Source organism: Oncorhynchus kisutch, linkage group LG25 (genome assembly GCF_002021735.2).
Source record: "Oncorhynchus kisutch isolate 150728-3 linkage group LG25, Okis_V2, whole genome shotgun sequence".
Classification (NCBI taxonomy): Eukaryota; Metazoa; Chordata; class Actinopteri; order Salmoniformes; family Salmonidae; genus Oncorhynchus; species Oncorhynchus kisutch.
The window spans coordinates 14,537,614-14,564,052 of NC_034198.2; the positions used below are offsets into that span (position 1 = coordinate 14,537,614).

A 26,439-nucleotide genomic window follows, 5' to 3' on the forward strand; every position below is an offset into this window, starting at 1 on the left:
TATTGATACAGTAATACAAAATTGGGAAAAAGGAAACTTGCCCTGCCAACTACAGTATTACCCCTCTCAACAACACCGCCCCACCCCATTCCACTATTAAACCCTATCTAATCCTATTCCAGACCAACGATCTGAGAGGACGGTACACTACCACTCAAGACCCCTTACTGTTCTGCAGTAACTGTTCTGCAGTAAATCCTCACAATCACAAGTACTTCTCTGCCACTGCCAACTCTATTTTCAGTGACTTCTGATCCATTTCTGCAGGACAATTGACAACCATGACTATAAATACAAAAAAGCCCACCTTATACTGAAGCACATACTCTTCCCATCACACTCTCTTGGTTTCTGCCTACTCAAAGGAATCCTCTCAGTATCCCTCACCCTGTAACCATCTTCCTCTACCACTCTCTTCACTGCTTCGGCATACGACACTTTCTGTACTACTCTAACCCTGGCAACCTTAACCTGCCTGTCTCTCACCGGACACCTCCGATCCCCACAGCTAACACACACAGCTTTCTCCACCGATACTACACATTCCTTCGTCTCATGCCATCTTTCCGGGCTCTCTAGCTTCCACCTATTCCTTCTCACAATTCGTTGAGATCGTCATGACATTTGTAGTTCTTTATGATAGCCACATTAGCAGCTAATTAGCATTTCTTTTTTGGGGGGGTAAATACAGGCAAATATATTGATAAGTCACCTTGTCCTAGAGAGATTTACACGGTTCTCAAAACGTCACGCCGGGGTACGCCTACATGAAATACAGCCCTTATTTTAAGTGTTTCTAAAATCCCCCTGGAACTCCCATCTCATATTGCTCAAATGAACAGCAAACCTGTTTTTTCTTAAATTATAAAAATGTATGTAGTTCGGGCCACTGCATCGCAGTGCTAGCTGTGCCACCAGAGACTCTGGGTTTGAGCTCTGTCGCAGCCGTCCGCGTTGACCGATAGGGATATCCTTGTCTCATCGGGCACTAGTGACTCCTGTGGCAGGCCAGGCGCAGGTGCACAGTGTTTCCTCTGACACATTGGCTTCCGGGTTGGATGCACGCTGTGTTAAGAAGCAGTGGTTGGGTTGTGTTTCGGAGGACGCATGGCTTTCGACCATACGGGAGTTGTAGCGATGAGACAAGATAGTAATTACTAAACAATTGGATACCATGAAATTGGGGAGAAAAGGGGGTAAAATTCAAAATAAAAAATGTATGTAGTTCTGCCCTTGTCTATTAATGTTCTGTATTATGTCATGTTTCATGTTTTGTGTGGACTCTAGGAAGAGTAGCTAATGTTTTCTCAACAGCTAATGGGGATCCTAATAAAATACCAAATAACCTACGGGAAAAATGAATGGTGGAAAAACGATTAGGTCCACTTCCATGTTTGATCACTAGGTTTTATGGGTCAAAACAAAAATTCGGGAGAGAAGACCAGACTTGGATGCAACACTTTAACTAGTTGCCTTGAATGCAGCTCCACAACAAGCATCAACTGCAACTCATTGCTAATCAGCCTCCACACCTGTCCTCACGCTTCTTAATCACCACTGTCACCTTACTTAAACCTGACCAAACTAACACTTCTCCTCTTTCGTTCTCCCCTTTTTGATTCTGTGTATTACTAGCCTTATCAAGTTTTGTGGCTCCCATCTGGTATCACTTAGGTTCTTCCAAGGACCTCCTTGGAGGAATGCCATCACCACAGCAGCCTAACTATCATGGCCTGACAATGAGGTCTACCTGGGACTCCAAACCAAACTCCACAGAGTCCACCCCCCTGGATCCTTCATCTGCAGCCCTTGGCTTCAACTGGTCCCTTCTTATTCCCTTCCTGAATCTTCATTCTCACACCAGTTACATTTCCTCAATGAATATTCTAAACTCATTTCAATGTCTGGTCCTTAAAACTCGAGAACTCAGGATTAAGACATCTGATAGCCCTGTTCTTGCCACTCAATAGGGGCACAGTCCAAGAGGATTGAGAACTCAAAAGCGTCTTTCTCAAAAGAATACTCTGTCGACATAGCCCCGACATATGCCTCGGACATGCGTTGTTGCACCCTGGAGTGCACATGACACGCATGCACCAGCATTTTTCACCTCTAAAGCACGCTTTCGTGTCTATCCAGACTGACTCCCAGGCTGGTAGAAGGGACAACCCTTTGGAAGTTTTTGAAAAACACACTACTAGGGGTGGAAGTGCTAGAATCTATGCCTGACACTCCATCCCTTATCTTAAAGCCTCTCGATGGGCAGGGAAGGAGATCACTCTCCTGCTTTTACAACCAGCCCCGGCAACTACTGTCATGTAAGGGATCTTTTGAGGCTAGCAAACAAGGAGATTTCCCACCCTCACCCAGGTACCGTGGGACTGGCCTTGAGAGGATGAACTTGACAGGTCTGCCACTCAAGGTCATTTAGACTATCCAAAGTGCCAGAGCCCCTTCTACACGCTCACTCTATGAAGAAGCAGAGAGTTTTTTTTTTTTAGAAGTGTTGTGACCTAAGGCAGATCATTCCTTACCTATTGCACGCGTTGCATCTGAGGTTCTATGCTTTTTTTTTTTTTGCAGGATCTTTTGGATAGAGGGAAGGTTTTCTCCACTGTAAAGGTCTATTTGGCCTCTATCTCAACCTGTCATATAGGTTTTGACAATACACAGTATTGTCTTTAGCCCTGTCTTGGGACCTGTCTATTGTGCTTGAGGCTTTTCAGCCTTTTGAGCTGCTGGAAAGCGTGGAGATGATATCTCTCTCCCTCAAAACAGCTTTATTTTTTGCCTGCAAAGCAAGTGAGCGACCTGCACGCACTGTCAGTCCACCATTTGCGCTCACAGTTTCCCCCCCGGGGTTACTGAGATCCCACTGTTACCTTTCCACCTTCTTTTAGCCTAAGGTCAGTGATAATTATCATTGCCTTGCCTTAGTTTGTGGCTTTCCACCCTCCGCCCTTCACTTCTACAGAAGAAGAGTGTCTCCATCGTTTATGTCCAGTATGCGCTTTGCACATTTACTTAGAACGAGAGCATTACGTAAGAGTGACCAACTCTTTGTACCTTGGGCACCTCGGCTGCTAGGGTAGACCACTCTCTTGTTTACACTTATCCCATTGGATATTGGAGGCTATTATATTGTCTTTAAATAGCAAGGATTTACAGCCCCCGGAGGGCATGAGGGGCTCTTTCCAGCAGAGGTATGGCCACCTATTCAAAGGCATCTCTTTGTTGAGATTTGGGATGCAGCGTGTTGGGCCACCCCTCAAACATTTGAGGTTTTTACCAACTTTCGCTGGAGCGTACTGCCTGTCCTCAGTGTGGGAGCCTCTGAGGGGTGATGCTGTTGGGACTATCCTGGGTTCAGAGAGTATGTCTGCTATACTAGAGTTGGCCATATCCCACTGTGATACATCAAGTATTTGAAAGAGAACTCAGTTACTTCCGTAACCCTGGATCTCTGATAATACGACTGAGTTGTGTCACCACATTTCCCCTGCTCGCAAGAGCACAAGGTAGGCATGCTTGAGAATAACCAGAGGGTGAGCGAGTGGCACCTTTTATAAAGAGGAGCTCGCTTAATTCGCCAGTCAACCTGTCTGTCTCTGACAGACGCTGTGGGTTTGATTCTTCCTAGTAGGGATCTGCCTGGAGCGAATCCCATAGTGATGCAATCGCGATTATTTTACCAGAGAACCGGGGGTTAGGAAAGTAACATCAAGTTCTCTGTTGGTGTGGCGAAGACAGGTAGTCTACAATGTTGTTTTCACCTGTGGGAAAACAGCATGTTTAAAACAGTATTTTCATTGTGTAAAGAGGACATTATTTGACCCAATGAGTGTAATTCTAATGTCTGAGCAGGAGACATGCATAAAGCACCCCCTCATTATCTTGGCCCGACTGTGCCGAGCTTATATTTTCCTATAGGCCTTGCGTTTTGAGATATAATAAAAATGCCTGGGTGTGATGCCATCCACATGATTTACTCTGGGTATGTTTGTGGGAGAAGGGAGATCAAGAACATCTCTCAAATGCTAACTTAGACTGCACACACAATACATCAATTATAAAGCAAGAAGAATCTACACTATATAGTTTAGAAAAATTCTATACTCGGTACAAAAAAATTGGCTCTATCGCGGGTGTCAATTTTCACATAGTCCTGCCATCATACAGTGTGACAGAAATTTGGAAAAATATGGGGATGAAATTGGGAAAATATACAAACTGTTAGATGTGGTTCATCTCTAGTGAGTTTAAACAAGTGAAACAGTAGAATATGCCCACGAGCTATTATCCACCTGCAGTCAACATCTCTGAAGCTACTGTGTGCTGTGTTTTGTCCGGTGTGTGTGTGTGTGTGTGTGTGTGCATGAGCGTGCATGCATCCTATTGCATGCATGAGTTCCAGTCAACACCAGCTCCCACTTCTGTATTGAACTTTACCGTAGCTCCAGGTTCTGTATTCTGACACTCGGAGCGTCTCCCTCTGATCTTCCTGCTAATTATAGAATTTAAAGGGACCATGATGATCTGTTATTCCAAATCTGCAAGCTTGTAATTATTCACTTCATTATTTATTTTGGATGTTTGTTTGAAATATTTCAATGGGGATCCATCATGTGAAGATCAAAGGGGATAATGTCATTAAAGTCATGAGGTAGGCAATCTTGTAATCATTTTTAAGTGTTAATTAGACTGCCTCTCCTTGTAAGTTCTCTCTCTCTCTCTCTCTCTCTCTTGGCGGGGGTTCAAGAGCAGTAATTCACTTGTTTTCTCCCACGACTGCACTTATGTGGAAGAAAACACACCGCTCAGTGTGAGAGCTTTGTCAGTGTGACGAAGCCTGCTGGTGAAAAGTCATCTTCAAGTAGATCAGGGCACGTTGAGAACAGTATGGCACTCTACCTGTGAAGTTAAGTGTTAATTAACAAAGATCTACACAAGTCATTCCTATGCAGAGGTGAACTGTTTTTTGTTGTTGTTGCAGGACGTGACTGTCATTATATCATGCAATTAAAAACAATTGTTATAATTGGCACTTAATTAAACATGTTTACTGCCTGTAATCAAACCAATTGATTCAACACCAGGGGTTGATGTAATGCAAACGTCATCACCTCCATCTACTGGTGAACAGCAGTTACTACAGTTACTTCACCAGCAGCATACCACCCTGCATACCACTGCTGGCTGGCTTCTGAAACTAAGCAGGGTTGGTCCTGATCAGTTCTTGGATGGGAGACCAGATGCTGCTGGAAGTGGTGTTGGAGGGCCACTAGGAGGCACTCTTTCCTCTGGTCTAAAAAAATATCCCAATGCCCCAGGTCAGTGATTGGGGACACTACCCTGTGTAGGGTGCCGTCTTTCAGATGGGATGTTAAACGGGTGTCCTGACTCTCTGAGGTCATTAAAGATCCCACTGCACTTTTTGTAAGAGTAGGGGTGTTAACCCCGGTGTCCTGGCTAAATTCCCAATCTGGCCCTCAAAACCATCACGGTCACCTAATAATCCCCAGTTTCCAATTGGCTCATTCATCCCCCTCCTCTCCCTTATAACTATTCCCCAGGTCATTGCTGCAAATGTGTTCTCAGTCAACTTACCTGGTAAAATAACGAATAAAAATACAGAAATCAGTATCACGACACATTAGTCCTTTCAATTCCTTTCTCTCTCAGGGCTCTCTCCACATAACCTAACATAGCAGGTGTAAAAGAAACACCTTTCTTTCTGGTCCTGCCGAGAGAGAAAAAAAACTTCTGCACAGTTCAACCAATACATTAAATGTGAAGGAGGAGTCAAAATGGAGTGTCGCTTCGTTAAAGTCCAAAAGCAGAAGTCAGTTCATGAGGAAATCAGTCAATTGAAATGTATTCATTAGGCACTAATCTATGGACTTCACATGAATTGGAATACAGATATGCATCTGTTGGTCACAGATACCTTTAAAAAAAAGAAAAGAAAAGCTAAGGTTGTGGATCAGAAAACCCGTCAGTATCTGTGGTGACCATCCTTTGGCTCATGCAGAGTGACAAACCTCCTTCGCATCGAGTTGATCAGGATGATGATTGTGGCCTGTGGAATGTTGTCCCATTCCTCTTCAATCGCTGTGCGAAGTTGCTGGATATTGGCCCCCTGTCGTGCATCAAAGCTGGGACCGAAAAACAGCTTCTATCTCAAGGCCATCAGACTGTTAAACAGCAGTCACTAACATTGAGTGGCTGCTGCCAACATACTGACTCAAATCTCTAGCCACTATAAACAATGCCACTTTATATAATGTTTATATACCCTACATTACTCATCTCATATGTATATACTGTACTCTATACCATCTACTGCATCTTGCCTATGCCGTATGGCCATGGTTCATCCATATATTTGTATGTACATATTCTTATTCATTCCTTTAGACTTGTGTGTTTAACGTAGTTGTTGTGAAATTGATAGATTACTTGTTAGATATTACTGCATGGTCGGAACTAGAAGCACAAGCATTTCGCTACACTTGCATTAACATCTGCTAACCATCTGTATGTGACAAATAAAATAAAATTGGATTTGATTGGATTTTTTGTCGTACATGTCGATCCAGAGCATCCCAAACATTCTCAATGGGTGACATGTCTGTTGAGTATGTAGGCCATGGAAGAACTGGGACATTTTCAGCTTCCAGGAATTGTGTACAGATCCATGCGACAATGGGGCTGTGCATTATCAAGCTGAAACATGAGGTGATGGCGGTGGATGAACGGCTCGACAATGGGCCTCATGTTATCGTCACTGTATCTCTGTGCATTAAAATTGCCATTGATAAAATGCAATTGTGTTTGTTGTCCGTAGCTTATGCCTGCCCATACCATAACCCCACTGCCACCATGGGGCACTCTGGTCACAACGATGACATCAGCAAACCGCTCACCCACACAACACCATACACGCTGTCTGCCATCTGCCTGGTACAGTTGAAACCAGGATTCATCCGGAAAGAGCACACTTCTCCAGCGTGCCAGTGCACATCGAAGGTGGGCATTTGCCCACTGAAGTTGGTTACAACGCAGAATCGCAGTCAGGTCAAGGCCCTGGTGAGCACGACGAGCATGTAGATAGATGAGCTTCCCTTAGACGGTTTCTGACAGTTTGTGCAGAGATTTTTTGGTTGTGCAAACCCACAGTTTCATCAGCTGTCCGGGTGGCTGGTCTCAGACGATCTCGCAGGTGAAGGAGCTGGATGAGGAGGTCCTGGGCTAGTATGGTTACACGTGGTCTGCGGCTGTGAGACCGGTTGGACGTACTGCCAAATTCTCTAAAAAGGATGTTGGAGGCGGTGTAGTAGTCAAAATGATCACTATTTAATGAAATATCTAGATTTGTAGCTAACTTTAAAATAATTCACCATGGGGAACGATTTTGATCATAATAAACACATTTCTGAGCCCAAAACAGCCATCTAAAATGTTTTTGGGGCCATTCTGCCCATTGTAATTGACTTTCTAAGGCAAACCAGGGCTTTTGGCACCGCTAGGTTGCTACGCAGTAGCTGACCAACAGAGCTTATAACTTCACATTCCAGACCGGACATTTGGGCCTGTGAAAACCAATTGCATCCAGTTGTTTCCGACCCGTTGAGGGTGCTCGCTACAAGTTGATCAAGTTAAATGTACAGTGTCAGATGCCATTTAGTGGATCACTTGAGAACACTGTGATTCTTCAAAAAGCCTGAAATAAACGGCTTAAACTGTCCAATGGTGTTGCTTAAAAATAACTGGTTTGAGGTTTCATGTTAGGTGTCAACACAACACAATTCAGTCAGATCCGTTTTAAGGCTTCAGCATGCATCAGTTCGGCTGGCGAACGAGTGTGCTGCATACTCCCTTAAAATAACTGTTTCGCATTTGGACGCCTTTAGCCAACTTCTGCATAGGGGTTGTTTTGACGTGTTGGAAGTGGAACTGCACTACCTCTGTCAAATCCACAAGTGGCTCCTTATATCTTAAAAGCGGACATTGCCATTGGCTGCACAGAGTCGCATGAACAGAAATCCCACGCAGCGTTGTTTACAAGTTGGAACAGTGGAATGTGAGATGTAATCTACACCTCCATTAGGATGATAGAAACACTCATTATTTAGTTGAGTCATTTTTCATTTTGAGTGCTATAGCACCCCCTGATAAATCGAAATGAAAGAAATAATAATAATTGCCTTACTCCTGTATGAACCTGAAACATTTGCATAATATTGCATCAGCCTGAAGTAAAAAGTGACTTAAATAAAAATAAAAGAGTTCACATACTCTCTGGCAAGAAGACTTAACATGAATCTATGGTAAACTCAGGAAAACTGTGAGATTCTCCCCTAGTATTTCTCACATTCAGGAGAATGTTGAAATGTTGAAATGGATTGGGCCTGAAAGCCTCCCTGGTTGTCAAGGAAACAAATTTGTCAACAAGCCAGAGAAAGAGAGAAGCGGTGATGGTGCTGGAGCAAAGAGCAGAGTCAATTTTGGAGATTGGTTTTTCTCTCCCCGTGGCTGGAAATCATAATCAGATGGGAGGACTCCGGCACCCAGAAGGCTTTGCCCTGCAGGAAAAATGCTCAACACCCCATTAGCATCATCAGCCCGTGGGAGCAAAGAGCACAGTGAGTCTGGTAGCAGCAGTTGGGATGTGTGTGTTGCATGAGTGTGTTTGTTTGTGTGTGTGTGTGTATGTCTGTGTGGGTGTATGTGTGAGTGAGTGCATGTGTTCTAAGGTGCAGAGAATCAGATTGAATGTTTAGCAGTATTTTAGATAGAAACTGTCTCTGAGCCTGTTGGTATCAGACCTCATGCTCCAATACCGTCTGCCCCGACAGTAAGGGAGTAAACAACTCATGGCTGGGGTGTGTGGGGCCTTTGATAATGCTACAGGCTTTGCTCAGGGCACCGAGTAGATATCCTGGATAGGTGGTTGCATGGTCCCAGTGATGTACTGGGCCATCTTCACCACCCGCCGGACGGCCTTACGGTTATTGACGGAGCAATTCCCGTACCAGGCCGTGACGCAATCGGTCAGGATGCAGTCGATGGTGCAGTGGTAGTGTTTGGAGATGTCTTCAGCCGCTTTAGGAAGTAGAGACGCTATTGTGCCCTCTTGACTAGAGTGGTGGTGTTGTTGGTCCATGACAAGTCCTCTGTGATGTAGACGCAGAGGAACTTAACTACTGACTCTCTTTACTGCAGTCCCATTGATGTGGATTGGGGCATGTTCCCTCTTTTGCTTCCTGAAGTCAACAATCAGCTCCTTTGTTTTGCTGACGTTGAGGGAGAGGTTGTTGTCCTGGCACAATGCCAGTTCACTTACCTCCTCCCTATAGGCTGACTCATCATTGTTGGTTAGCAGGCAGGGGGCTGAGGATACACCCCTGGGGGGGCCCTGTGTTAAGAGTCAGTTTGGAGGAGGTGTGGTTGCCAATCCTCACAGCCTGTGGTCTGCCTGTGAGGTAATCCAGGATCCAGTTGCATGGGCTGGTGTCCAGACCCAGATGCCTGAGAAGATGCCCGCTAGCTGGTCAGCACACACTCTGAGAACGCGGCCAGGGAGTCCATCTGTGCCGACGGCTTTGTGAGAGTATTCCCTCTTTTGAGAGTTTTCCTCAAGTCAGCCTTGGAGAGCGAAAGCACCTGGTCGTCCAGAACAGCGAAAGTCTTGCTGGATGGCTCGGAATTGTCTGCCTCAAAGATAGCATAGAATGTGTGAAGCTCGTCTGGGAGGGAGGCTTCGATGGGTACCACACAGCTGGAGTTCAAGTTTGGATTTGTAGAGCTCATACCTGCTTGCCCTGTGCGCGTCGCACACCCTCAAGTCATCAGGGTTCCTTCTGCTGACAGTGAATGCTTCAGTATGGGCTTTAAGCATGGTATGGATATCTCCGTTCTTCCTGGGTTTTTGGTTGGGGTATGTCCGGATTGTTATTGTAGGTACATCATCAACACATTCCTAAAGAGGCCTGTGACTGACAATGTACAGTCTTGGCCAAAGGTTTTGAGAATGTCTTTAGATATTATGGAATACTATGGATACTATGGAATACTGAAGTATAATTACAAGCCTTTCATAAGTGTCTAAGGCTTTTATTGACAATTACATGAAGTTGATGCAAAGAGTCAATATTTGCAGTGTTGACCCTTCTTTTTCAAGACCTCTGTAATCCGCCCTGGCATGCTGTCAATTAACTTCTGGGCCACATTGAAGGCAGTCCATTCTTGCATAATCAATGCTTGGAGTTTGTCATAATTTGTGGGTTTTTGTTTGTCCACCCACCTTTTGAGGATTGACCACAAGTTCTCAATGGGATTAAGGTCTGGGGAGTTTCCTGGCCATGGACCAAAAATATCGATGTTTTGTTCCCCGAGCCACTTAGTTATCACTTTTGCCTTATGGCAAGGTGCTCCATCATGCTGGAAAAGGCATTGTTCATCACCAAACTGTTCCTGGATGGTTGGGAGAAGTTGCTCTCGGAGGATGTGTTGGTACCATTCTTTATTCATGTTGTTGGTCCATGTGTTCCATTGGCTGAGAAGCAACCCCACACATGAATGGTCTCAGGAATCCTTACTGTTGACATGACACAGAACTGATGGTAGTGCTCACCTTGTCTTCTCTGGACAAGCATTTTTCCGAATGCCCCAAACAATCGGAAAGGGGATTCAATCGGAAAGAATATCAGTCTGTCCCTGATGTTTTTCCTGGAGAGAAGTGGCTTCTTTGCTGCCCTTCTTGACACCAGGCCATCCCTCCAAAAGTCTTTGCCTCACTGTGCGTGCAGATGCACTCACACCTGCCTGCTGCCATTCCAGAGCAAGCTCTGTACTGGTGGTGCCCCGATCCTGCAGCTGAATCAACTTTAGGAGACGGTCCTGGCGCTTGCTGGACTTTCTTGGGCGCCCTGAAGCCTGATTCACAACAATTGAACCGCTCTCCTTGAAGTTCTTGATGATTTAGGTGCAATTTTACTGGCAGCAATATCCTTGCCTGTGAAGCCCTTTTTTGTGCAAAGCAATGATGATGGCACGTGTTTCCTTGCAGGTAACCGTGTTTGACAGAGGAAGAACAGTGATTCCAAGCACCACCCTCCTTTTGAAGCTTCCAGTCTGTTATTCGAACTCAATCAGCATGACAGAGTGATCTCCAGCCTTGTCCTCGTCAACACTCACACCTGTGTTAATGAGAGAATCACTGACATGATGTCAGCTGGTCCTTTTTTGGCAGGGCTGAAATGCAGTGGAAATGTTTTTTGGGATTCAGTTCATTTGCATGGCAAAGAGGGACTCTGCAAGTTCATCTGATCTGCAGTTCATCTTCATAACATTCTGGAGTATATGCAAATTGCCATCATACAAACTGAGGCAGCAGACTTTGTGAAAATTAATATTTGTGTCATTCTCAAAACTTTTGGCCACGACTGTATATTCCTCAATGCTGATGGATGAGTCCTGACTGGATGAATCTTTGAACATTATCCAATCAGTATTCTCAAAACAATCCTACAGCATTGTCTGCCTCCTCTGTCCAGTGCATCACTATTCTCTGAGTTGGTCGCTCCCTTCTGAGTTGCTGCTTGTAGGCGGGGAGTAGGAACAGAGAGCCGTGATCTGATTGGCCAATGTGGGGGTGGGGGATGGCTTTGTAAGCGTCACGGATGTTTGTATATACAAGATCCTGCATGTAGGCTTCCGAGCAGGAACCGGCAAGACTACGAACCGCTATCTCTTTATCAATAGAGTTAAAGCAGCTGATTCAGACAGCACATTTCACAGGTTTGACACTTTGAACAATACTGTTACGGGATATTTCTGTTGCTATTGGCTAGGATTACACGTATGGTGAAATTAAATCACAATACAAACCAAATAGTATAACATGTTAGAAATATTGGCATTATTGATATGTGACAACAAGTCTGAGCTTTGAACAGACTTGATTCAATTCAAAGTTGACCATGTAGAAATAGATAAGCTTTGAGTATGTAGACATGATTCCAGAGCCAAAGCACACTACTTCTCAGTTTATATAATTCTCCTCCGGATTAATGAGGTGAACCATCCTCTGACTAACGCAGAGATAATAAGCCCAAATGAATTCACTGTGTACGCACTGGCATCGCCATAATCAGGCAATTTATTTAAATCAATAAAAATGGATGTTTGATATATTCTCCTTCCCGAAACGATTAAAAAGAAACACTTTCTTCTTAAGTTCTCTAGCTCTAGTGAATAGCAACCAAAGTACTTGAAATGTAATCGATATCACACTGCTGATTCTCAGAGCAAAAGCAAACACATGGAAATTTAACTGACTGCAATATCAAATTTTAACTATGCATAGAGTAGACTGGGTTTTTGAACTTGGCATACTTCTCGCTGCAAACAAATATGTTTGATTATTTCAGAGAGGGGGGAAAGGACTAGATGAATAAAACTAGCATCATTTTGGTGCGAAATGTTTATTTCTGTATCCATCATCAGGTCGGTAGCCAGACAGATGAAGATGTGTTTGACATATCAGCACTAGAACGAAGATTACTGCATTGCTTTATGTGCTTATAAACGTCACATGGCCAGTACGAATACCGATTCAAAACAAAGACCACAACCAGAATTGTTATTTCAAGACGTGTCAAATATGCAGTATGCAGCAAACAAGATAGTATTTCAATTCTCCCTAAAAAAATTTAACAGTCTGTATAAAAATGAAAAACAAACAAACAATGGATTCAAGTCTAAGTGACTTTTATGATTGGGGTGTCTCCAAAGCACACCTATAGGCCCAGGTGGACAGCAAGTGCATCCCTAATCAATACATCTTCATGTTTCCCAGCTAAATTGATCCAGTCTTCTATGGAACATTCTAGAAGTGGCTATATTAGGAAAATAGCATATAAACTCAACATTTTGAAGAACCTGTATTTAAAAGAAACATCATAACTTGCTGGTTGCAAAAACTCTTAAATGAATGTATCTACATTTAGATGTAGCATATTTTATAAGATTACGCCAATTACTTTGTACTGTAAAAGCAAACCAGTGGATTACTGATAAAGAAAGACATTATATTGAAATGAAGTGCAATTCAATTTAGCTTTATGCCATATAATTGGGGACAATACTAAAAAGTCCAATTTGTCACATACTGTAGCAAAGTGGAAATACAAAAGTCACAGTTTTGTCATTGGTATGTGCAGATTGTTCCAAGGCCCCATCCATAGCTCCTCCTCATCGGACTGTGTGCGATCGCTCTGAGATTCTAAAGGTTCTCTCACTTCCTCATTGTCCACTGGTGATTCCTGCTCCTCAGCGTTCCGGCTTCTCTCGCTCCTGGCCTTGGCGATGTTGGACTTTGACGCTATGCTCTCTGGGCCACTGGTGCTGGAGGCCAGGGAGCCGCTGGAGGGCTGGGTGTTGAGGGTCTTGTCGACCGAGGATGTGGTCGCCACGGGGCTGTTGAGGGGCAGTCTCTCCTCGTGAGTCACGGCCAGTTTGTCCAGTTTCTTAAAGTGCTTGCCCAGCCGCACTGGGGAGTTGACCTTGATGTTGTTTGAGTGGACACACCGGCGGGTGCGTATGACCGAGCCGTTCTGCGCCAGGTACACGCTGCCATTGATGTTGCTGTGGTTGGTCAGGTTAGACAGACGGTTTCTTTGGGGCTCCGGAGCGCTGTCCTCCCCCGTGGAACTAGTCTCATACTCCCTGTCCACCACCAGCTTAATCCGCTTCTTCCTCCCGTACTGAACAACACAAACAAACAAATAAACAGAAGGCAGATATGAGAGACATGAAGCCTAACATCACGACATCATTAGAGATGGGTTCACACCATTTGACGGGCAAGGCGAAGAGATGCCAGCAGCAAACACAATGTCACACTGTCATGCCGGAGAAGGAGCTGTTGAAGGAAATGATTATGTCTTCTGATGTGAATTAACCACAATCTGTTATGCTTCTTGACACAGACAGATGAGAAGCAATCATTAACCATTTACTACAGAGCCCTAAGAGCTTTAGAAGGAAGAATACGATTATCCCACCAAAGGACAATGCTTTCAGTATTCATGAAAGCAATGTAGAAAAGGGAGCGGCAGCGGCAGCTAGAGATTGGACCAAAAAGAGAACAAAGCAAGGAAGGGCATGCATTTTAGACTCTCTGTAATTTAAAAGCTTCCTAAAATGGCTTATATGACAATAATAAATTCCACTCAGATAATTGCACACGCAATCCAAGGCATTCAGTGATCTTACTTAATGGGATCGGAATTCACTTTAAGATGTTACGGCTTCATCAGCATCGGAATCAGCTGGTTTGTCATCTTCCGATTCCCCGTCTTCCTCCTCCTCTTCCTCTGTGCTCGGCTTCAAGCCTTTTCCATAAATGGCGCTGGACGGTCTCTTCATCGTGGCTTCCTCCTCCTCGTCCTCGGTGACAGGGGAATGGTCATCTGAGGTGTCCATCATGCCACCGCTGACCTCTGTAGAGTAGGACACGGCGGTCGGTCCTCGGCCATTTCCTGTTGAGGCTGTTGTCCGACTCCCACTGGACTTCCTGGACGACGACCCTTCACTATGCTCCTCTGGTGATTCACCGCTCTCAGCCTCCACTTCCTCCCCCCCCGAAGACTCCTCCTCTTCCTCGCTCTCCTCATCGATGGTGTCCTCGGACCCTAGAGTGTGGGAGGAGGACCTGGATCTAGCGCTTCTTGTCCTGGTAAATCTAGAGATCCTGGAGCTTGGGTCAGAGACACTTCCACTGTTGTCAGAGGATGCTCTCCTACTGGCTCTGCTACGGGCTCTGCTACTGGCTCTCCTACTGGGGCTCTGTGACCTGTCTGTGCCACCGCCACTGTCTCTGTCACTGCTCTGGCTGGTGACCACAGAGGATCTTCTACTGGATGGTGGCCTGGGTGAGGACTTCTCAGTCCCTGGTGCTGTGTCCTCAGTTTCTGCAGATGTCACACTCCTCTTGTTGTCCTCAGTCTCTGATCCCAAATCTTTATCTGTGTCTGAGTCTCTCTCTGTCTGCGACTCCTCCTCTGTCTCCAAATCCTTCTCTGTGTCCCCATCGGAGTCTCGCTCTGACATCCTTTCCTCCTCCTCAGAATCTCCCTGGCACTCCTCCTGCTCCTCGTCTGAATCTACAGCCCTCCCCTGGTCATCCTCTCCACCTATGTCTCCTCCAGGGTAGCCCGCGGTACCCAGTGTGGAGGATGAAGCAGCACTGCTCCTACTACTCCTGTCGGAGTAAGCCTCTTTACTAATGCTTTCTGCCTCAGAGCTGCTGCCCTCCTCTTGCTCTCTAATGTCCCAAGCCAGGGAGGCCTGCCACCTCCTCCTCTCCTCCCTCTTAGTGTCATTGGAGCTTTGGGACCCAGACCCAGACATCCTCTGCTCAGCTAGAGAGCTCACACTGAGGATTTCCATAGGGGATATCCTCCGCTCTTGAAGCCTGCTGGAGATGTTTATACAGCTCAGCGCTTTCCCCAACTGCTGTTTGACCGAGGGCTTGGCATCATCTGAAGCCTGGAAGTAGCTCCCATCTATGACCATGCCACTGTCCATGATCGACATGCTGTCGGACCGGTGGGCCTTAGTTAGTGTCAGGAAGTCCCCACCATCTCCTCCGTCCCTCCGATCCTTGGAGGAGAACTTCATGGGGAATATCCTGGCTTTGTTCCATGGGGGGTGGAGCGAGGGGGGGTTACCAGGTTCTTTGCTAACCGAGACAGGGAACTTGCAGAGTTTCATGACTGCCTTTAGTTTCTGCATGACCGTGGAGGAGTGGTGGGGCTTGGAGTCTGATGCAGCAGTGCCCTCTTCTGGCGGTGGCCGGTCCTGCTCTGTTCTAGAATAGGGGGGCTGCTGGTCTCTAAAGGCCTGTCTGGGGGGGCCACTGGGTGGGCCGTGAAGGGGTCCTTTGCCTTGCATAGGGGGTCTCCTCCCACCCCGCATGGCCACCTGTTACAGTCACATCAGCCCAAGCTACCATTAAAGACACTGTTAACCATTACTGAGCCATTCAACACGCAGTGTTTCCTCCAGGCACATAGTGTACTTTCCATTGAATTCAAAGTTGCATCATTTTGTATCATACATGTAGCTATTGAACAACGTAACAGTTGTAGATAAAATCAGCTACCTCTCCCTCCGACTCCTGCGGGCTGTAGTAATAGCTCCCATCGTCGTCAACGATCACCTCTCCGTACTCATCATACAGGCCTGTCGGAGATATCAACTTCCTGCGACTGCCATACTGAGGCAGTTCATACCTGGAGGGGAGATGGAACAGGTTAGTTACACACTGTACTGACACACACAGACAACACAAACCTAGCACACGCACACACTCACTAGCAGCCATCACTACATTTATTCAACCTAATTTCTCAGTAGAATTCTGTCTTTTTTTTTCCAGAAGTGAGTGTAAAACAGAATATGTGAATAAGCCCGGGTCCCCAGTGCCTCCAAACTGTGTATGGATATGTGAGTGAGTGAGTGAGTGAGTGAGTGAGTGAGTGAGTGAGTGAGTGAGTGAGTGAGTGAGTGAGTGAGTGAGTGAGTGAGTGAGTGAGTGAGTGAGTGAGAGAGAGAGAGAGAGAGAGAGAGAGAGAGAGAGAGCAAAGGAGCCTCTTTATTTAGGCGAAGGCCTCCTTATGAGATTTTACAGTCATTACCCCAAGGCAGTGTTTCCTTATCTTTGTTCAGCTGATCTTTAGTGCCAGAGGGGGGGCAGCCAAAGCGTACCATAAGGTCCAGGGCCCACTCACTACAGAGCGTAGAAGTAAGGTCACTATGCGCCCATATTAAAGGCTTTTAGTGCTCCCAGGGAGAAAGCGTCTTTTAAAATAGAAACAGACAGATCAGCTTAACAGGGCGCACTCTGCCATCACTGGATGGACCAACAGTACATGGTGTCAGTAATGGTTAAATAGCTCAAGCCTCCAGCCAGAAGACTATTACCCCACATCTCAACCCCACGGGAGCCAAACTCTAATTGTATTAATGGCGGTCGGTGTGACGGGAAACATGAGCATTTTGAGAGAGAGGCTACATAAGCAGAGAGAAAAATAACAGCCGGTATGGCTGGAATGAGAGCCCGGACGTTCTAATTAAAAGTTGAACATCTGTGTAGAGAGAGAGAGAGAGAGACTAGGAGGCAGGGAAAGGTAAATGTGCTGTATCTGCTGCTGTAGTGTCTGTAGAACCAAGTCTTTCATCCTCTAAAACTAATCGCCCTCTCACTTTGGTGCTGCAGGGAGAAAGTCTTAAGAGCCTAATTCCGTGCACAACATTCAATCTTAATCCACGCTCCATTCTGCTCTGTTATAAGACACCACATGGATGGTGCTCATTGGAACAGGTTAGGTGAGTGATTAGACTCGCTAATTATGGAATTCATCGCAGGTGGCAACACGTGACAATATGAGCCGTTTCGTCTGAAGCCATCGTTATGTATTCCGACCTGTATGCTCCACTTCAAGGCTGTTCGAAAAACTAATTCTGATGTTTCAGCGGGAGGGGAGGCAGTCTGGAGGCCTGTCGTGACGAGAGCCGTTTGGTATTGAACACTGAAGGAGTCTCTGGACTCTGCAGACTGACTGAGCTTCCCTGGTGTGAGGCAAGCTGTCGGCCCTTGTGTACACGCAGGATCAGAAAGGCCTCAGTAACACAAACACGCACATGCATGCACACAAACACACTACACACACACTGTGCACTGACACACCGTGCACACACACACTCTCTCTCTCTCTCCCTCTCTTACCCGTGGTCATAATTATAATAATCCTGGGTGTAATAGTCCTGGCCTGGGTCGATGCCAGACTCCATGGAGAGCTCCTGTCGTGGATAAAACAAAGCATTACTCAAAGACAATGAAGTTGAAGGAAAACATGAGAAGGCCAACAAATAGGCCTCTGTGCTTTATTAAAGACAAATATTTCACTACTTAGCCGAAGCCCAAAGGGGGGAAAGAGATTGTGTTCTGTACCTCTGGTCTCAGAAGAGAGGGCCTAAGCAACTGTTGTTGCTGCCAGAGAGAGCGCAAAGACAGAGGAGGAAAATACAGAAACAAGACGGAGAGAGAGAAATATACGGTTTCATTAAAGAGATTGTGGCTCAACGTAAATATGGATGGGGAAGGGGTAGCAAGCAAGGTCAGAGGGAGTTTGACGGGAAATAGAGAGAGAAAAAAACAGCCTGTGTCAGTGAAGTATAATAAGAGAATTTCATAACCAAAACCCAAGGTATATAATACCAAGGGATGACAGCTTCCGCCATCTGCAGAACTTTTCCAATATCTGTTCATCACATCGCCTCCCCCAAATATAAGGCGGGCGGCGCATTGGAACTTTTATTTCCTCATTCCCATTTTGTCATTCTATCAAGGCGGTGTCTATAGATAACATTATGTTAAATAAACTGACAAGTAGGACGACCATTCAAAAGCAGCAATGTCAATTTTAGGCGAGTGGAAACGCCAACGTACCTCATGATGTCCGTACCCACGCCTGTAGGGGAAGAAACATTGTGGAAATCAGTAAACAAGATTGTCAAGATAACGATTGCTTGAGCTTTCAGATATGAACATTGTTTTACTTACTGTAGCTGAATTTGGCTGCTTAAATCAAACGCCGAGAGTGGTCTCCCTTCACACATTTGAATTGTAAAGCATTTGTTCATTTCCTTTGGAAGGCAATAATCTGAAACATTCTTCAGTTCTCTTAAATCTATTCTACCCCCTGTCCCTTAACGAGAGAGAGAGAGAGAGAGAGAGAGAGAGAGAGAGAGAGAGAGAGAGAGAGAGAGAGAGAGAGAGAGAGAGAGAGAGAGAGAGAGAGAGAGAGAGAGAGAGAGAGAGCGAGAGAGAGAGAGAGAGAGAGAATTTCAAGACTTTCATAACTTTTAAAATAGCATATTCTAATATGATATATAGCCATGGCCGGATTTTTTTTTTTTTTAAGGTAGTGCTGCTGTTCATAAAAAAATGGAAGTTGTTGAGAAACTGTTTCTATTGGTTCTACAGACAGATTTGTTTTCTCTTTAAAACAGTAGGCATTTGTTTTCCAAACTACGTTTTCCCCTGCAATTAGATAATTTGCGAAAGGCAAACCAAGAGTCGCAACCAAGCATATAAATATAATCCATAGATGACAGTCAGGACTGGCAGCCATTGCTAGTGAACCCATGAGTTTAATAGTTAGACATTTTTGCTAATTTATAAAAAAATAAAAACAGAAATACCTTATTTACATAAATATTCAGACCCTTTGTTATGAGACTCGAAATTGAGCTCAGGTGCATCCTGTTCACATTGCTCAACCTTGAGATGTTTCTGCAACTTGATTGGAGTCCATGTGGTAAATTCAATTGATTGGACATGATTTGGAAAGGCACACACCTGTCAATATGAGGTCCCACAGTTGACAGTGCGTGTCAGAGCAAAAACCAAGCCATGAGGCCGAAGGAATTGTCCGTAGAGCTCCGAGCCAGGATTGTGTCGAAGCACAGATCTGGGGAAGGCTACCAAAACATGTCTGCAGCATTGAAGGTCCCCAAGAACACAGTGACCTCCATCATTCTTAAATGGAAGAAGTTTGGAACCACCAAGACTCTTCCTAGAGCTGGCAATCTGATCAAACTGAGAATTCGGGGGAGAAGGTCCTTGGTCAGAGAGGTGACCAAGAACCCGATGGTCACTCTGACAGAGCTCCAGAGTTCCTCTGAGGAGATGGGAGAACCTTCTAGAAGGACAACCATATCTGCAACACTCCACCAATCAGGCCTTTATGTAGGAGTGACCAGATGGAAGCCACTCCTCAGTAAAAGGCACATGACAGCCCGCTTGGAGTTTGCCAAAAGGCACCTAAAAGACTCTCAGACCATGAGAAACAACATTCTCTAGTCTGATGAAACCAAGATTGAACTCTTTGGCCTGAATGCCAAGCGTCACGTCTGGAGGAAACCAGACATGACTAATCACCTGGCCAACATCATCCCTATGGTTAAGCATCCTTGATGAAAACTTGCTTCAGAGTGCTCAGGGCCTCAGGCTGGAGCGAACGTTCACCTTCCAACAGGACAACGACCCTATGCACACACAGCAAAACAATGCAGGAGTACTTGAGCCCAATCGAACATCTCTGGAGAGACCTGAAAATAGCTGTGCAGTGAAGCTTGAGAGGATCTGCAGAGAAGAAGAGAAACTCCCCATATACAGGTGTGCCAAGCTTGTAGCGTCATACCCAAGAAGACTCGAGGCTGTAATTGCTACCAAAGGTGCTTCAACAAAGTAAAGGGTCTGAATACTTAAAAATGTGTCATCAGATTTCAATTTTTAGTACATTTGCAAAAATGTTTAAAAAAAATGTTTTTGCTTTGTAATTATTGGGTACTGTGTGTTAATTGATGAGGGTAAAAAATAAGGCTGTAACGTAACAAAATGTGGAAAAAGAAAAAGGGGTCTGAATACTTTCTGAATGCACCCTAAAACAATTTGGGAAATTTGATTTTTTTATACTAATACTCAGAGAAAGAGATTTTTAAAAATAATAAGTAATAAAAAGTAATAAAACAATTCAGAAAAAAGGTAGGGGGGGGGTCAACATTATTAACACGTCTGTATTCAATACAGATCTATTGACTGTCCTCTTCTATTCAAACCACAATGGATTTCCAATGGATGAGACTGAGATGGCCATTGCAGAATGTTGATTTTGTGGCCAATTAATCATTTATTTTAGTGGGCTTTTGATGTGTTCTTGGGGTTATTGTCTAGTTGGAAGATCCACTTGCACCCATGTTTCAGACTCCTGACAGAGGAAACCAGGTTTTTGGAAAAAATATCCTGGTACTGGGTAAAGTTCATGACTCCGTTGACCTTAACAAAGCCCCCCAGGACCAGTGGAAGCAAAATGGCTCCATAACATCAATGATCCAACACCATATATTACTGTAGGTGTGTTATTTTCCACTCATGCAACCCTCATTTCCGCTCCAAACACAGCACTGGTGTGCTCGGCCATCTGACCAAAGCACTGGTTCCAATCCAAGTGCCAATGTCGTTTAGCTAACTTGATGACCTGATAATAGAGCTCTTAGGCCACACACACACACCAGTGTTGTGTTTGGAGTTGAAATGAGAATGCATGAGCGGATGATAACCCAATACTTACTGTAAAATATGGTGGTGGACCGTTGATGTTATGGAGCCATTTTGTTTCCACTGGTCCCGGGGGGCCCTTGTTAAAGGTCAACGGCATCTCAGCGTATGAGTTCATATGAAAAGACAGGGAGTCTTCTCATTCACACTTTACACAGACTAGACTAACGACAGTTTGTTGACACTACACTAACCATTGACACTACAATAATCATCCAGAGACACTGGACAAAAGGGAAACGTTTAATTACACCGAGGATGGGAAAAAAAAGGATCGGGAGGAGAGCATCTCCATTCGTCAGCTGAACCACTTTGCGTTCAACACTAGTGATTAGAATTCAGCCCAGGACGCTGATCATCTGAAGCAAATGATTGCAATTGTTCCCCGATGAGAACGTAATGAGGAATCCCAAATGAACATTTCACGGCTAAACAATCATTGGTGACTTTGAGAGAGGAATTTCTCAGCCCCACTGCGCTGGTGATGTGGTGAGGCGGCTAATGTGCCCTGTGTGGTGGAGCTTGTCCAGTAGAAATACCCTTGCTCTTGTGTCGGGCTACAAAGGTCATGCCTCGTCCCCAGAGGAGGGTGTGTGGGACTGGTCCGGGTAGTGGATGCCTATGCTCCTTGGTCTAGGCCTGGATGTCATCACTGGCAGAGTTGATAAGCAGTTTGTGGTACTGGGTGGGAAAATAAGTCTCGCTAGTCAAGCTTATCATGGGTCACAATCAGGGTTAACACTCCCATAGACACAGTACTTTATTAGGTGACTCTGGCAGAAATCAGAGTCAAAGTGTATACAGTACATATAGAGTATGTACTATACATCTGTGATTGTGGAATACATCTGTAAAGTGTCCGGGTTGTCAGAAATGAGATTGTATAAACGTGTTAGCGCGATACTGTGAAACATTGTGGATGCTTACTTTGATCTCAGCACTAAATCTAGTGTCTTGACTTCATAGTGTGACTCGCCTGGCTTCATAGTGTGACTCGCCTGGCTTCATAGTGTGACTCGCCTGGCTTCATCTGCCTTCACAGAAAGGCAGTGTCCTAATCCTAGACAGGAAATCATGAACATTTCCCTAGGATTAACAGATTCTGGAGAACAGTGCGTCATCTGAGAGGTGCTACTACCTCCGTCTTCCTGCTGATTAACAACACCTAGTGTAACTAGGAGAAAACAGCCATGAGCACAGCATGAGTTAAGGATGAAAGGGAGGCATGACATGATACAGGGGGATGCTGAGGAATGATGTGTGGAGGAGAGGATACTCTTCCAAGGCAAGTAGTGGAAAGAAATTGTAATAGAGTGAGAAAGGGGTAGAACGAGAGAGGTAGAGAGAGGGGTTATAGAAAGAGAGAGAGAGGGAGGGAGAGAGAGCGGTGCAAAATCAAGAATCAAGGCTATAGAGAGATGACAGGCCAACCTTGAGTTTCTCTCTGCCAATTAAACTGCTATTTCTTCTACCGCTGACTACCTGAGGTCCTACGATCAAACTCACACTGGCGAACAGGACACAACAAGGAGAGCCGCAGCAGTGGATATTGATGAAAGTGAGTGAGAACCACATGTAATGACGCAGGATACAGTCTCCATTAGTTGCCAGCCTAATGAAAAGTGGGATTATGGAGGGAGTCGGAGGGACGTCGGGCTGAATAAATGTGGAAGAGTTACCGCCGGGGTACAGGCGGGAGGTGACAGGAGGCCGACCAGAAACACGATGGATTGGTTAGGTAATTAAAAGCACATGCATCCCAATTTGACAAGCAAGTTGTTCCACCCGCGCTCAGCTAAGATGTGCAGAGACACAGAAAAAGCCAAGTACCATAGAGAGGTACTCAGATCACTGACTGAGTCTCCGTGTCTGTATTTCATTCCACTGGCTGGCGTGTCTCCTCTTCAGATGAATAGTGATCCCTCTAGTGCTTTAGTTCTAGTAGGCTGGCCTTGCCTCTCTGTGTGAGACAGACTATCTTTCCAAAAGTATACTTGAATTCCATTCAATGAAACTGGTGGGTTTGTATTACACGATGTGTATAACACCACTATTGAAATAGAGAGTGTACACCTAACACGAGTGACAAATAGAAATGATTCTACAAGCCAAGACATGGCAGCCCCTCACACCTCAATCACTATCAAAGAGCAGAGCAGAGAACTCAAAGTTTCCCTCTGATTTCATACATGGTGTAACTTTATTTGAAAGTCATTTACGTAACGCAGTAGACTTCAAACCTGCAGAGTGTGTCTGCGTGTGTGTTTGTGTGTATGTGTGTGACTGCATGAGGGAAGATCTAGGCTAGTCAATAAGATGTAGAAGAAGGAGAAATGAGAGAGAGAGAGAGAACATGTGGTGTGCAAGCGAACAAAGCTTTATAGAACACATATACAGTGCATTCTGAAAGTATTCAGACCCCTTGACTACTCCACACTGTGTTACGTTACAGCCTTAACCTAAAATGGATTAAATAAATACAACTATTAAATAAAAATGAAAATCAGAAACAACTTATTTACATAAGTATTCAGACCCTTTGCTATGAGACTCGAATTTGAGCTCAGGTGCATCCTGTTTCCATTGTTCATCCTTGATGTTTCTGCAACTTGATTGGAGTCCACATGTGGTCAATTCAATTGATTGGACATGATTTCGAAAGGCACACACCTGTCAATGTAAGGTCCCACAGTTGACAGTGCATGTCAGAGCAAAAACCAAGCCATGAGTTCGAAGGAATTGTCTGTAGAGCTCAGAGACAGGATTGTGTCAAGGCACAGATCTGGGGGAAGGCTAAGTTCTGCAGCATTGAAGGCCCCCAGAACACAGTGGCCTCCATCATTCTTAAATGGAAGAAGTTTGGAACTACCAAGACTCTTCCTAGAGCTGTCCGCCTGGCTAAACTGCACATTTGGGGGAGAAGGGCCTTGGTCAGGGAGGTGACCAAGAACCCGATGGTCACCCTGACAGAGCTCCAGAGTTCCTCTGTGGAGATGGGAAAACCAGCCAGAAGGACAACCATCTCTGCAGCACTCCACCAATCAGGCCTTTATGGTAGAGTGGCCAGACGGAAGCCACTCCTCAGTAAAAGGCACATGACAGCCCACTTGGCGTTTGCCAAAAGGCACCTAAAGGACTCTCAGACCATGAGAAACAAGATTCTCTGGTCTGATGAAACCAAGATTGAACTCTTTGGCCTGAATGCCAAGAGTCACATCCGGAGGAAACCTGCCTCCATCCCTACGGTGAAGCATAGTGGTGGCAGCATCATGTTGTTTTTCAGCAGCAGGGACTGGGAGACTCGTTAGGATCGAGGGGAAGGTTAAAGGAGCAAATTACAGAGATCCGTGATGAAAATCTGCTTCAGAGCGCTCAGGACCACAGACTGGGGCGAAGGTCCACCTTCCAACAGGACAATGACCCTAAGCACACATTTAAGACAACTTAGCAGTGGCTTCGGGACAAGTCTCTGAATGTCCTTGAATGGCCCAGCCAGAGCCCAGACTTGAACCTGATCTAACATCTCTGGAGAGACCTGAAAATAGCTGTGCAGAAACACTCCCCAATCCAACCTGACAGAGCTTGAGAGGATCTGCAGAGAAGAACTGGAGAAACTTCCCAAATACAGGTCTGCCAAGCTTGTAGCGTCTTATCCAAAAACACTCAAGACTGAAATTGCTTCCAAAGGTACATCAACAAAGTACTGAGTAAAGGGTCTGAATACTTACGTAAATGTAATTTTTCAGTTTTGTATTTTGAATAAATTTGCAACAAAATCTGAACCTGTTTTTGCTGTGTCATTATGGGGTATTGTGTGTAGATTTATGAGGAAAATGGAATCCATTTTAGAATATGCCTGTAATGTAACAAAATGTGGAAAAAGTCAAGGGGTCTGAATACTTTCCGAATGCACTGTAGTTACTCTGTGGAGTCCCACCACAGAGTGGTGGTTTGGTGAAAGTTCCCGGAACATTCATTAGGTCGCTGCAAATGTTTTCATAACACAAAAACTGTTCAGTCAGGCTTATGATTATAGAATGTTTGTATAAAACATTAGCCTGATGTTGCAAGAACGTTCCTAGAAAACATTGAATCTGTTCTTCAAAAGGTTCCCAGAATGTTTCATTAGGTTGTGGGAACAGTCTGGAGAGAACATTGTGGGGACATAAAGATGATATATTTTCAAAACACAAAAACTGTCCAGTTGTGTTGATGATAATAAAAATTGTATTTTAGGGTCCAAAAAACCTTCACCAGATGCTGCAAGAACGTTCCTAGAACGTCGGTCCTTTAAAGGCTCTCAGAATGTTTCATGAGGTTGTGGGAACAGTCTGGTGGGAAAATTGATGGGACATCACAAAAGATATGTTCCCAAAACACAAAAACTTAATGTTCTGGCTACAGAGTTGAAGATTGCAGGTCCAATCCCACACTTTCTTAAACCACATTTCTTTAAAAAATAAAAATAAATGAAAAGAAATGTGAAATTGAGGCTCATATATAATCTACGAAAAGAGAGGATGTGTTTATTTCATCCAGATGTATAAATCTAGTAAGAAATGCAGAATTTAGCCTAACTGTAAAAAATAAAATGTGTAAAAATTGAATGTTCAACTTTTTTTTAAACGCACCTGATAAAATTCTACTACTACTTTGACATGCTTGACATGGTCCCCCATGTCTTATTTTTCATGATCTGAAAAGCAGAAGTGATCCGAGATCAGCACTCAGTCTTGGATACCTTGTAAATATGGGCCCAGAAGTATGCAACACATAAAGAGGATTGGTGAAGTAATGGTGAACAACCCAGTGACCAGTATATCCCTGGGTTAGTTACATCTAATAATGCTAAAAAGGAATTTAATTCCTGATTAACCTGGCTTGGGAACCAAACATTTCAGGTTCAAACCCCACATGTGCAGACTTTCAACATATAAAGTGTAAAAAATATGGTTGTGTTTTTATTATTAATTGAGATAGGGGGCAGCATTTTCACTTTTGGATAAATAGCATTTCCAATTTCAACTTCCTGCTACTCATGCAAAGAATATAAGATATGCATATCATTATTGATTTGGATAGAAAACACTCTGTGAGTATAACAGAACTTATGTAGCAGGCAAAACCCCGAGGACTAACCATTCAGAAAATAAAAAAAATTGAGGTCACTGTCTGTTCAGTGAGTTCTCATTGGGAAACTATATTTCTTAGGCACTTGTTTGCAGTTCCTACCGCTTCCACTGGAT

At 44.6% G+C, this 26,439-nt stretch overlaps 1 protein-coding gene across 3 annotated transcripts in view; it reads right to left on the reverse strand.

Moving 5' to 3' along the window:
• Positions 1-12,474: 12,474 nt before the first annotated feature.
• pcdh15b (protocadherin-related 15b) overlaps positions 12,475-26,439 on the reverse strand; it is a 209,479-nt gene continuing 195,514 nt past the window's right edge. For 2 of the 3 annotated variants that reach the window (XM_020460822.2, XM_031805196.1), the window contains 5 exons: positions 18,521-18,542; positions 18,023-18,061; positions 17,798-17,871; positions 16,172-16,301; positions 12,475-13,769 (listed from right to left, as the gene is read on the reverse strand). In XM_020460822.2, coding sequence (XP_020316411.1) covers positions 13,200-13,769; positions 16,172-16,301; positions 17,798-17,871; positions 18,023-18,061; positions 18,521-18,542 — 835 coding nt within the window. In that variant the 3' untranslated portion in view covers positions 12,475-13,199. The remainder of the gene's footprint in view (positions 13,770-16,171; positions 16,302-17,797; positions 17,872-18,022; positions 18,062-18,520; positions 18,543-26,439) is intronic. The other variant, XM_031805197.1, reaches the window with a different exon arrangement.